This window comes from Heptranchias perlo, unplaced genomic scaffold (assembly GCF_035084215.1).
Source record: "Heptranchias perlo isolate sHepPer1 unplaced genomic scaffold, sHepPer1.hap1 HAP1_SCAFFOLD_295, whole genome shotgun sequence".
In the NCBI taxonomy this organism is placed as follows: Eukaryota; Metazoa; Chordata; class Chondrichthyes; order Hexanchiformes; family Hexanchidae; genus Heptranchias; species Heptranchias perlo.
This window is the reverse complement of record NW_027139307.1, coordinates 44563-57909: the sequence shown is the minus strand read 5'-3', so window position 1 is coordinate 57909 and position 13347 is coordinate 44563. Positions and strand designations below refer to the sequence as shown.

The following is a 13347-nucleotide window of genomic DNA, read 5'->3' as shown; positions in this document are numbered from 1 at the left end:
ACCCACCCTCCGATCACTCTCTCTCTCCGATCACTCTCACTCTCTGATCACTCTCTCTCTCTGATCACTCTCACTCTCTGACCCACTCTCACTCTCTGATCCACTCTCTTATCACTCTCACTCTCTGACCCACTCTCCGATCACTCTCACTCTCTGACCCACTCTCTCTCTGATCACTCTCACTCTCTGACCCACTCTCACTCTCTGATCACTCTCACACTCTGACCCACTCTCTGATCACTCTCACTCTCTGACCCACTCTCTCTCTGATCACTCTCACTCTCTGACCCACTCTCTGATCACTCTCACTCTCCGATCACTCACACTCTCTGACCCACTCTCACTCTCTGACCCACTCTCTGATCACTCTCACTCTCTGACCCACTCTCACTCTCTGACCCACTCTCACTCTCTGATCCACTCTCTGATCACTCTCACTCTCTGACCCACTCTCTCTCTCTGATCACTCTCACTCTCTGACCCACTCTCTGATCACTCTCACTCTCTGACCCACTCTCACTCTCTGATCACTCTCACTCTCTTGATCACTCTCACTCTCCGATCACTCTCACTCTCTGACCCACTCTCACTCTCTGATCACTCTCACTCTCTGACCCACTCTCTCTCTGATCACTCTCACTCTCTGATCCACTCTCTGATCACTCTCACTCTCTGACCCACTCTCTCTCTCTGATCACTCTCTGACCACTCTCACTCTCTGACCCACTCTCTGATCACTCTCACTCTCTGACCCACTCTCACTCTCTGATCACTCTCACTCTCTTGATCACTCTCACTCTCTGATCACTCTCACTCTCTGACCCACTCTCTCTCTGATCACTCTCACTCTCTGATCCACTCTCTGACCACTCTCACTTTCTGACCCACTCTCTCTCTCTCTGATCACTCTCACTCTCTGACCCACTTTCTCTCTCTCTGATCACTCTCACTCTCTGACCCACTCTCTCTCTCTGATCACTCTCACTCTCTGACCCACCCTCCGATCACTCTCTCTCTCCGATCACTCTCACTCTCTGATCACTCTCTCTCTCTGATCACTCTCACTCTCTGACCCACTCTCACTCTCTGATCCACTCTCTTATCACTCTCACTCTCTGACCCACTCTCCGATCACTCTCACTCTCTGACCCACTCTCTCTCTGATCACTCTCACTCTCTGACCCACTCTCACTCTCTGATCACTCTCACACTCTGACCCACTCTCTGATCACTCTCACTCTCTGACCCACTCTCTCTCTGATCACTCTCACTCTCTGACCCACTCTCTGATCACTCTCACTCTCCGATCACTCACACTCTCTGACCCACTCTCACTCTCTGACCCACTCTCTGATCACTCTCACTCTCTGACCCACTCTCACTCTCTGATCACTCTCACTCTCTGACCCACTCTCACTCTCTGATCCACTCTCTGATCACTCTCACTCTCTGACCCACTCTCTCTCTGATCACTCTCTGACCACTCTCACTCTCTGACCCACTCTCTGACCCACTCTCACTCTCTGATCACTCTCACTCTCTTGATCACTCTCACTCTCCGATCACTCTCACTCTCTGACCCACTCTCACTCTCTGATCACTCTCACTCTCTGACCCACTCTCTCTCTGATCACTCTCACTCTCTGATCCACTCTCTGATCACTCTCACTCTCTGACCCACTCTCTCTCTCTGATCACTCTCTGACCACTCTCACTCTCTGATCACTCTCACTCTCTGACCCACTCTCACTCTCTGATCACTCTCACTCTCTTGATCACTCTCACTCTCTGATCACTCTCACTCTCTGACCCACTCTCTCTCTGATCACTCTCACTCTCTGATCCACTCTCTGACCACTCTCACTTTCTGACCCACTCTCTCTCTCTCTGATCACTCTCACTCTCTGACCCACTCTCTCTCTGATCACTCTCACTCTCTGATTACTCTCACTCTCTGATCACTCTCACTCTCTGATCACTCTCACTCTCTGACCCTCTCTCTCTCTGATCACTCTCACTCTCTGATCACTCTCACTCTCTGATCCACTCTCACTCTCAGATCACTCTCACTCTCTGACCCACTCTCTGACCCACTCTCTGACTCTCTGATCACTCTCACTCTCTGATCACTCTCACTCTCCGACCCACTCTCTCTCTGATCACTCTCACTCTCCGATCACTCTCACTCTCTGACCCACTCTCCGATCACTCTCTCTCTCTGACCCACTCTCTGATCACTCTCACTCTCTGACCCACTCTCACTCTCTGACCACTCTCACTCTCTGATCACTCTCACTCTCTGACCCACTCTCTGATCACTCTCACTCTGACCCACTCTCACTCTCTGATCACTCTCACTCTCTGACCCACTCTCTCTCTGAACACTCTCACTCTCTGACCCACTCTCTGATCACTCTCACTCTCTGACGCACTCTCTCTCTGATCACTCTCACTCTCTGACCCACTCTCTGATCACTCTCACTCTCTGACGCACTCTCTCTCTGATCACTCTCACTCTCTGATCACTCTCACTCTCTGACCCACTCTCCGATCACTCTCTCTCTCTGACCCACTCTCTGATCACTCTCACTCTCTGACCCACTCTCACTCTCTGACCACTCTCACTCTCTGATCACTCTCACTCTCTGACCCACTCTCTGATCACTCTCACTCTGACCCACTCTCACTCTCTGATCACTCTCACTCTCTGACCCACTCTCTCTCTGATCACTCTCACTCTCTGACCCACTCACTGATCACTCTCACTCTCTGACGCACTCTCTCTCTGATCACTCTCACTCTCTGACCCACTCTCTCTCTCTCTGATCACTCTCACTCTCTGATCCACTCTCTGATCACTCTCACTCTCTGACCCTCTCTCTCTCTGATCACTCTCACTCTCTGATCACTCTCCGATCACTCTCACTCTCTGACCCACTCTCCGATCACTCTCTCTCTCTGACCCACTCTCTAATCACTCTCACTCTCTGACCCACTCTCTGATCACTCTCACTCTCTGACCCACTCTCTCACTCTCTGATCACTCTCACTCTCTGATCACTCTCACTCTCTGACCCACTCTCCGATCACTCTCTCTCTCTGACCCACTCTCTAATCACTCTCACTCTCTGACCCACTCTCTGATCACTCTCTCTCTCTGACGCACTCTCACTCTCTGATCACTCTCTCTCTCCGATCACTCTCTCTCTCCGATCACTCTCTCTCTCTGATCACTCTCTCTCTCTGACCCACTCTCTCACTCTCTGATCACTCTCACTCTCTAATCACTCTCACTCTCTGACCCACTCTCTCTCTCTGACGCACTCTCACTCTCTAATCACTCTCTCTCTCTGATCACTCTCTCTCTCTGACCCACTCTCTCACTCTCTGATCACTCTCACTCTCTAATCACTCTCACTCTCTGATCACTCTCTCTCTCTGACGCACTCTCACTCTCTAATCACTCTCTCTCTCTGATCACTCTCTCTCTCTGACCCACTCTCTCACTCTCTGATCACTCTCACTCTCTAATCACTCTCACTCTCTGATCACTCTCTCTCTCTGACGCACTCTCACTCTCTAATCACTCTCTCTCTCTGATCACTCTCTCTCTCTGACCCACTCTCTCACTCTCTGATCACTCTCACTCTCTAATCACTCTCACTCTCTGATCACTCTCTCTCTCTGACGCACTCTCACTCTCTAATCACTCTCTCTCTCTGACCCACTCTCTGATCACTCTCACTCTCTGATCACTCTCACTCTCTAATCCTCTTTATGTTTTCTGTATTTTGGTGCAATCTCAACATCTGCAAATCTCGAGCTCTGCCTCCGATTTCTGTCCCGGTCCGAGCACTCGCTGACTGGGTCATCCCACTGAACCTGCGGCCTGACCGGACAATCCGCTTCACTCCATCTGATCTGAAGAAGCGGATCTGTGGAGCGGCCGGCCCCCGATCCCCGGGAGCCCGGCCCGATCCCCGATCCCCGGGAGCCCGGCCCGATCCCCGATCCCCGGGAGCCCGGCCCGATCCCCGGCCCCCGCCCGCCCTCTGACAGGGCCCGTGTCTGACGCGTGCGCACTCAGTACTTCCGGCGCGCGGGGCCGGGCCGTGCGTTGGGCGCTCGAGCCGCTCGGTCTCGGCGGGAAGAAGAAGAGAAAATGGCGGCGGCGGGGGGAGCGGGAGCGGCGGCGACGGCGGGGCCCGGGTCCGGGTCTGGGCCGCGGCGGCGGCCTCGACCTGTGCCTGGAGCCGCGGCCGGACCAGGCCCTCCAACCCCCGGGACAGGGCCCGTGCAGCAGGGGCTGAAGGAGGCGCTGTTCGAGGCGCTCGGCTCCATCCTCTCCCCCGTGCAGGAGGTGCGGGCCGCCGGGGAGGAACAGATCAAAGTGCTGGAGGTGACCGAGGGTGAGTGTCGGGGGAGGCCGGAGGAACGGGGTCCAAACAGGGAGGAGCCGGGAATGGGGCAGCAGATCTGGGGAGCGGTTTACGGTCATGGGGATTGTGGCCGAGGGGGTTTCCCCCCTCCCGTGATAGCAGCCCCCCCCCCCCCCCCGTGATAGCAGCCCCCCCCCCCCCCCCCGTGATAGCAGCCCCCCCCCCCCCCCCGTGATAGCAGCCCCCCCCCCCCCTCCCGTGATAGCAGCCCCCCCCCCCCCCCCCCGTGATAGCAGCCCCCCCCCCCCTCCCGTGATAGCAGCCCCCCCCCCCCCGTCCCGTGATAGCAGCCCCCCCCCCCCGTCCCGTGATAGCAGCCCCCCCCCCCCGTCCCGTGATAGCAGCCCCCCCCCCCGTCCCGTGATAGCAGCCCCCCCCCCCGTCCCGTGATAGCAGCCCCCCCCCCCCGTCCCGTGATAGCAGCCCCCCCCCCGTCCCGTGATAGCAGCCCCCCCCCCCCGTCCCGTGATAGCAGCCCCCCCCCCCGTCCCGTGATAGCAGCCCCCCCCCCGTCCCGTGATAGCAGCCCCCCCCCCCGTCCCGTGATAGCAGCCCCCCCCCCCCCGTCCCGTGATAGCAGCCCCCCCCCCCGTCCCGTGATAGCAGCCCCCCCCCCCGTCCCGTGATAGCAGCCCCCCCCCCCTCCCGTGATAGCAGCCCCCCCCCCTCCCGTGATAGCAGCCCCCCCCCCTCCCGTGATAGCAGCCCCCCCCCCTCCCGTGATAGCAGCCCCCCCCCCTCCCGTGATAGCAGCCCCCCCCCCTCCCGTGATAGCAGCCCCCCCCCCTCCCGTGATAGCAGCCCCCCCCCCTCCCGTGATAGCAGCCCCCCCCCCTCCCGTGATAGCAGCCCCCCCCCCTCCCGTGATAGCAGCCCCCCCCCTCCCGTGATAGCAGCCCCCCCCCTCCCGTGATAGCAGCCCCCCCCCTCCCGTGATAGCAGCCCCCCCCTTCCCGTGATAGCAGCCCCCCCCCCCTCCCGTGATAGCAGCCCCCCCCCCTCCCGTGATAGCAGCCCCCCCCCTCCCGTGATAGCAGCCCCCCCCCCTCCCGTGATAGCAGCCCCCCCCCCTCCCGTGATAGCAGCCCCCCCCCCTCCCGTGATAGCAGCCCCCCCCCCTCCCGTGATAGCAGCCCCCCCCCTCCCGTGATAGCAGCCCCCCCCCTCCCGTGATAGCAGCCCCCCCCCTCCCGTGATAGCAGCCCCCCCCCCTCCCGTGATAGCAGCCCCCCCCCCTCCCGTGATAGCAGCCCCCCCCCCTCCCGTGATAGCAGCCCCCCCCCCTCCCGTGATAGCAGCCCCCCCCCCCCTCCCGTGATAGCAGCCCCCCCCCCCTCCCGTGATAGCAGCCCCCCCCCCTCCCGTGATAGCAGCCCCCCCCCCTCCCGTGATAGCAGCCCCCCCCCCTCCCGTGATAGCAGCCCCCCCCCCTCCCGTGATAGCAGCCCCCCCCCCTCCCGTGATAGCAGCCCCCCCCCCTCCCGTGATAGCAGCCCCCCCCCCCTCCCGTGATAGCAGCCCCCCCCCCCTCCCGTGATAGCAGCCCCCCCCCCTCCCGTGATAGCAGCCCCCCCCCCCTCCCGTGATAGCAGCCCCCCCCCCCTCCCGTGATAGCAGCCCCCCCCCCCTCCCGTGATAGCAGCCCCCACCCCCTCCCGTGATAGCAGCAGCACCCCCCCCCCCCCCGGAAGGAAGTCCAGGAAGGGGGAGGGGAGAGTCCAGGAAAGGGGAGCCGATGGAGGGAAGAGTCCGGCGGGGGGGGGGATTGTGGCCTGAAGGGAGGGGTAGAAGGCAGGCAAAGGGGTGCGAGAGTCCTGGGACCCTTCCCCTGTGAACCAATAGGAATCCCATACAGTGACCCCAGAGACAAAATCTAAAAGACTTTGAGATGTCTTCGTGTGGAAGCTGCATCATTAAATAAATTTAAAACAGAAATCGACAGTTTCCTCGAAGTAAAGGGAATTAGGGGTTACGGGGAGCGGGCAGGAAATTGGACATGAATTTAGATTTGAGGTTAGGATCAGATCAGCCATGATCTTATTGAATGGCGGAGCAGGCTCGAAGGGCCGATTGGCCTACTCCTGCTCCTACTCCTATTTCTTATGTTCTTATGGAACGCTACAGAAAGTCTAGTGGAGTATAATGGTATCAGTATCCTATAGAATCAACATATAGAGAGGGGAAGACCCTGGAGCAATCTACAATATAAATAGTACAAACAGTTGTTCAAGAACAAGTGAAAGGGAAAGCGTAGAGCAGCGGAAAGAAAGTGCACTTTAGGCACGACAGATAAAATAAAAACTAGAAGGCGTAAGGCGATTAACCCAGCATCAAAGCTGTGGCAGGGGGTTGGGAACCTGAGCAGGGAGACAGAGGAAAGCATGTCAGGAAGGGACAGAAGGTATGGAGTAAAAGGTAAAGTGTTAAAAAAGGAAAAAGCAGGAACTAAGTGTCACAAAACATATTTGAAAGTTCTTTATCTGAATGCACGTAGCATTCGTAACAAAATGGACGAGTTAACGGCACAAATAACTATGTCTGGGTATGATCTTGTGGCCATTACAGAAGCATGGCTGCAGGGTAACAACGACTGGGAATTAAATATGCCAGGGTATTTAACAATCAGGAAGGACAGGCAGGAAGGAAGGGGAGGTGGGGTGGCTATGTTAATAAAGGAAGGAATCACTGTAATACAGAGAAATTATATTGGGACAAAGGATCAGGATAATGAAACAGTTTGGGTAGAGATAAGGGATAATAAGGGGAAAACAACACTAGTGGGCGTAGTATATAGGCCTCCTAATAGTTGCAACTCTGCTGGAAGAAGTATTAATCAGGAAATAGTCGGGGCATGTAATAAGGGAACAGCTATAATTATGGGGGATTTTAACTATCATTAACTGGACAAATCAAATTGGGCAGGGCAGCCTTGAGGAAGAGTTTATTGAGTGTATTAGGGATAGATTTCTTGAGCAGTATGTAACTGATCCTACAAGGGGGCAAGCAACCTTGGACCTGGTCCTGTGTAATGAGCCAGGATTAATTAATTAATGTCCTAGTTAAGGATCCCCTTGGAATGAGTGACCATAACATGGTTACATTCCATATTCAATTAGAGGGTGAGAAGGTTGGTTCTCAAACAAGTGTACTGAGCTTGAATAAAGGAGACTATGATGGTATGAGAGCGGAATTGATTAAAGTGGACTGGGAAAATAGATTAAAGGGTAAGACGGTACATGAGCAGTGGTGTTCATTCAAGGAGTTATTTTACAACTTTCAAAAAATATATATTCCACTGAGGAAAAAAGGGTGTAAAAGAAATGACAGCCATCCGTGGCTAAGTTAAGAAATTAAGGATAGTATCCGACTAAAAACAAGGACATATAAGGTAGCCAAACTTAGTGGGAGGATAGAAGATTGGGAAGTCTTCAAAAGACAGCAAAAAGTAACTAAAGGATTGATTAAGAAAGGGAAGATAGATTATGAAAATAAATTAGCAAAAAATATAAAAACAGATAGCAAGAGTTTCTACAGTTATATAAAAAGAAAAAGGGTGGCTAAGGCAAACGTAGGTCCCTTAGAGGATGAGACCGGGAAATTAATGGTGGGAAACATGGAGATGGCAAAAATGCTGAACAAATATTTTGTTTGTCTTTACGGTAGAGGACGCTAAGAATATCCCAACACTGGACAAACAGGGGGCTCCAGGGGGGGTGGAGCTTAATACGATTAAAATCACTAAGGAATTGGTACTCAGTAAATTAATGGGACTCAAGGCGGATAAATCCCCTGGACCTGATGGCTTACATCTGAGGGTCTTGAGGGAAGTGGCGGTAGGGATTGTGGATGCTTTGGTAATTTTCCAAAATTCTCTGGACTCAGGAGAGGTCCCGGCAGATTGGAAAACTGCTAATGTAACACCCTTATTTAAAAAGGCTGGAAATTATAGACCAGTTAGCCTAACATCTGTGGTGGGTAAAATTTTGGAGTCTATTATTAAGGAGACAGTAGCGGAACATTTGGATAAACATAATTTAATAGGACAAAGTCAGCATAGCTTTACGAAGGGGAAGTCATGCCTGACAAATTTGCTTGAGTTCTTTGAGGACATAACGTACAGGGTGGATAAAGGGGAACCAGTGGACGTAGTGTATTTAGACTTCCAGAAGGCATTCGACAAGGTGCCACATAAAAGATTATTGCTCAAGATAAAGAATCACTGGATTGGGGGTAATATTCTGGCATGGGTGGAGGATTGGTTATCTAACAGGAAGCAGAGAGTTGGGATAAATGGTTCATTGTCGGACTGGCAACCAGTAGCCAGTGGTGTTCCGCAGGGGTCGGTGCTGGGTCCCCAACTCTTTACAATCTATATTAACGATTTGGAGGAGGGGACCGAGTGTAACATATCAAAGTTTGCAGATGATACGAAGATGGGAGGGAAAGTGGAGAGTGAGGAGGACATAAAAAACCTACAAGGGGATATGGACAGGCTGGGTGAGTGGGCGGAGATTTGGCAGGTGCAATACAATATTGGAAAATGTGAGGTTATGCACTTTGGCAGGAAAAATCAGAGAGCAAGTTATTATCTTAATGGCGAGAAACTGGGAAGTACTGCAGTACAAAGGGATCTGGGGGTCCGAGTGCAAGAAAATCAAAAGGTTAGTATGCAGGTGCAGCAGGTGATCAAGAAGGCCAACGGAATGTTGGCTTTTATTGCTCGGGGGATAGAATATAAAAACAGGGAGGTATTGCTGCAGTTATTTCATGGCCATCATTACTGAAAATACTAGTATCAGTAATGATGGCCATGAAACTACCGGATTGTTGTAAAAACCCATCTGGTTCACTAATGTCCTTTAGGGAAGGAAGCCTGCCGTCCTTACCCGGTCTGGCCTATATGTGACTCCAGACGCACAGCAATGTGGTTGATTCTTAATTGCCCTCTGAAATGGCCTAGCAAGCCACACCACCACCTTCTCGAGGGCAATTAGGGATGGGCAATAAATGCCGGCCTTGCCAGCGACGCCCACATCCCGTGAACGAATAAAAAAAATATATATAAGGTATTGGTGAGACCGCACCTGGAATACTGCATACAGTTTTGGTGTCCATACTTAAGAAAAGACATACTTGTTCTCGAGGCAGTACAAAGAAGGTTCACTCGGTTAATCCCGGGGATGGGAGTTCAGAAGAATGAGAGGCTCCCGCACCGTTACCTCTGGAGTCCCCCAAGGATCTATCCTTGGTCCCCTCCTATTGCGGGGTGGACCCACCCCCCTCGCCGTGTGGGGCGGACCCCCGCCACCCCTCGTATCCCTGCTGGTGACTTGGTGAAATGTTTTCTTGCTGACAGGTTGGCGTGTTGTGTTTCAGAGTTTGGTGTTCACCTGGCCGAGCTGACAGTCGATCCCCGGGGTGCACTGGCTATCCGGCAGGTATGTGGAGAATCTCACGGCAACGTTGGCCTGGTACAGGATAATAGAACGAGGGATCCTAGGATAGCATCATGGAATGGTACAGAACAGGAGGTGGCCATTTGGCCCATTGTGCCTGTGCTGGCTCTTGAAAGAGCTCTCCAATAAGTCCCACTCTTCTGCCCTTTCCCCATAGTGCTGTAAATTTTTCCTTCAAGTATTTATCCAATTCCCTTTACTATTGAATCTGCTTCCACTGCCTTTTCAGGCAGGGCAGTGCATTCCAGATCATAACAACTCGCTGCGTAAAAAAAAATTCTCATCTCTCCTCTGGTTCTTTTACCGTAAATGTGTGCCATGTGGTTACCAACCCTTCTGCCACAGGAAACAGTTTGAAGATTTTTGAATATTTGGCGTAGGAGGGCGTTTGGTTAATTTATATCTAAATGTTAAACCTGTATAAATAGACACCTGCATATTGAGACGCAAATAACTTGCATGGTAAATAAACAAGAGGCACTCTGAAACCACGGATACTCCAAATTACAAACTACGCACAGCCTACGATGCACAACTCTTTCACAATTTAAAACACCGGACACGGTCAGTGTGAGGCAGCAATGGGTTTTGTGGAAAGGAGAGCTCTATACCCAGCATCCGTAGTGGCAGATAAACCACTGTCTCCCAGGGATTGAGACCGCGCGCCCTCCTTTTGGTTGGTACTGTGTTTATTAAGGAATGTAAATGATCAAATACATTTAACCAGGTTCCTCTACTCCACAGCTTGCATCTGTAATTCTCAAACAGTACGTGGAGAATCATTGGTGTAATCAGTCTGAGAAATTCCACCCTCCAGAGACCACCGAGAGGGTAAGAAGACAACGAGAATATGTCTCCTGTACTAATCTGTTAATAGAAACAGTTTGGAGTTCACAGAATCATGCAGCACAGAAGGAGGCTATTCATGTCATCCTGCCTGTGCCGGCTCTTTGACAGAGCTGTCCAATTGGTCCCATCCCTCTACCCTTTCCTCATAGCCCTGTAAATTTTACCTTTTGAAATCACCTATTGAATCTGCTTCCACTGCTCCTTCAGGCAGTGCATCCTACATCATAACAACTCGCTGCGTAAATCAAATAGACGCCCTTGTTCAGACCCTGACGTCACACCTTCGCTTGTCGCTGTGAGTTCTAGCACTAGTGAGCACTCCAACCTGGGAGCCTTCCATGTGGGGGTTTGCTGTTTCTCAATTGTCCCATCGGTGTGGTTCCTTGCATGGGAGATCATCCCCTCCCACACAAGCTTGTGATCTTGTGCTAATGCTGCAATTGTGGAGTCTGTAGGTTGCTTGTCGTGCTTGTGGATTGGGGCAGGGGGCCTGACGTGTGTCCACATGTATGCAGATAACACCCAGCATCCCCCCCACCACTTCCCTTGACCCTCGATTGCCTTGTGCAGTCAAACTGCTTGTTCAGTATCCAACTTGCAAGAGTTGCAGGTTTGTTGAACTCCCAGTTGGGGCAGACTGAAGCCATTGAGTTTGGCCCTCGCTGCCAACTCAATCCCCCCTCCCCGGCCGCAGTCTCAGGCTGAACCAGACCGTTCACAACCCAAATTAGACTATAAATTTGTGTTTTAAAGCAGTGCAGGTTTTGAAATGTTGCGCACTGATTGAGAGCTGATTTGAAGTATGTATGTACAGTGGTGTTCTGGACCAGCAAATCTGAACTCTTTTGAGTTCACATCCCACCCTGGCAAGTTGTGAAACCCACCGAGTTCCTCACTATCCAGGCAAGGGAACCTGGCCCACCCAACCTGGGCTGCCTACATCAGACTGCAGCCCCACTCTGTACCCTCCGATGTGTCCAACCAAGAAAGCAGCCCATCACTGCCTCGCCAATAAACGTGGCCTTTCTAACATTACCCACACCCTGAGAACGATTGATAAAAGCCATTGCAGCTATCTGTCCTTTCATTTTAACTTCTGTTACAGGCAAAGGCGGCCATCAGAGAGATTTTACCGAACGGACTGCGAGAGTCGATCAGTAAGGTGCGATCGAGTGTAGCCTATGCTATATCGGCAATAGCTCACTGGGACTGGCCTGAGGCGTGGCCAGAGCTCTTCAGACTGCTGATGGAGATGTTGATCAGCGGTGATGTAAATGCGGTGCACGGGGCCATGCGCGTACTCACAGGTACGATTAATGAGCAGTTCTGGGCAGGGGTTCTGAGTTCCAGGCTGGCTTCCTGACTCCTGTGTTGCTTTTCCCTACAGAGTTTACCCGGGAGGTGACAGACACCCAGATGCCGCTGGTGGCTCCTGTGATATTGCCAGAAATGTACAAGATTTTTACGATGGCTGAGGTGGGTGATTGGCATTCTTTAAGTCTGGGATCCCCAGGACTTCAAAAATCCTACAAACAAAGGCACTCTGCCTGCATCATCCAGAAAACAATTCTGGGTTTCTGAATTTTATGTATAAAAAAATTAAGTTCAGTAGCAACTTGTGTTTATATAGCACCTTTAACGTAAAATGTATGAAACTGCTTAATTAGAAACATAGAAAATTTATGGCACAGAAGGAGGCCATTTGGCCCATCATGTCCATGCCGGTCGAAATAAAGCAACCCAGCCTAATCCCACTTTCCAGCACTTGGTCCGTATCCCTGTAGGTTACGGCACTTCAAGTGCATATCCAGGTACTTTTTTAATGAGTTGAGGGTTTCTGCCTCTACCACCCTTTCAGGCAGTCAGTTCCAGACCCCCACCACCCTCTAGGTGAAAAAACTTTTCTTCAGCTCCCCTCTAAACCTTCCACCAATTACTTTAAATCTATGCCCCCTGATTATTGTCCTCTCTAAGAGAAATAAGTCCTCCCTATCCACTCTATCTAGGCCCCTCATAATTTTATACACCTCAATTAAATCATCCCTCAGCCTCCTCTGTTCCAAAGAAAACAACCCCAGCCTATCCAATCTTTCCTCATAGCTAAAATCCTCCAGTCCTGGCAACATCCTCGTAAATCTCCTCTGTACCCTCTCTAGTGCAATCACATCTTTCCTGTAATGTGGTGACCAGAACTGTACACAGTACTCTAGCTGTGGCCTAACTAGTGTTTTATACAGTTCGAGCATAACCTCCCTGCTTTTATATTCTGTGCCTCAGCTAATAAAGGAAAGGATCACGTATGCCACCATAACCACTTTATCTGCGGACATGCACTCCAAGGTCCCTTTGTTCCTCTACACCTCTCAGTATCCTCCCATTTATTGAGTATTCTCTTGCCTTGCTTGCCCTCCCCAAATTCATTACCTCACACTTCTCCGGATTGAATTCCATTTGCCACTTTTCTGCCCACCTGACCAGTCAATTGATATCTTCCTGCAGTCTACAGCTTTCCTCCTTACTAAGAAACCACATGGCCAATTTTTGTATCATCTACAAACTTCTTAACCTGCCCCCTACATTTTAAGTCCAAATCATTAATATAT

At 51.9% G+C, this 13347-nt stretch overlaps 1 protein-coding gene across 1 annotated transcript in view; it reads left to right on the top strand.

Moving 5' to 3' along the window:
• Positions 1-4096: 4096 nt before the first annotated feature.
• The window catches only part of ipo9 (importin 9), a gene marked incomplete at its 3' end in the record, with an annotated part of 30610 nt that continues 21359 nt past the window's right edge, over positions 4097-13347 (top strand). The window contains exons 1-5 of the mRNA XM_067978461.1: positions 4097-4409; positions 9816-9877; positions 10640-10726; positions 11850-12051; positions 12132-12220. Of these exons, the coding sequence (XP_067834562.1) occupies positions 4163-4409; positions 9816-9877; positions 10640-10726; positions 11850-12051; positions 12132-12220 (687 nt within the window). The remainder of the gene's footprint in view (positions 4410-9815; positions 9878-10639; positions 10727-11849; positions 12052-12131; positions 12221-13347) is intronic.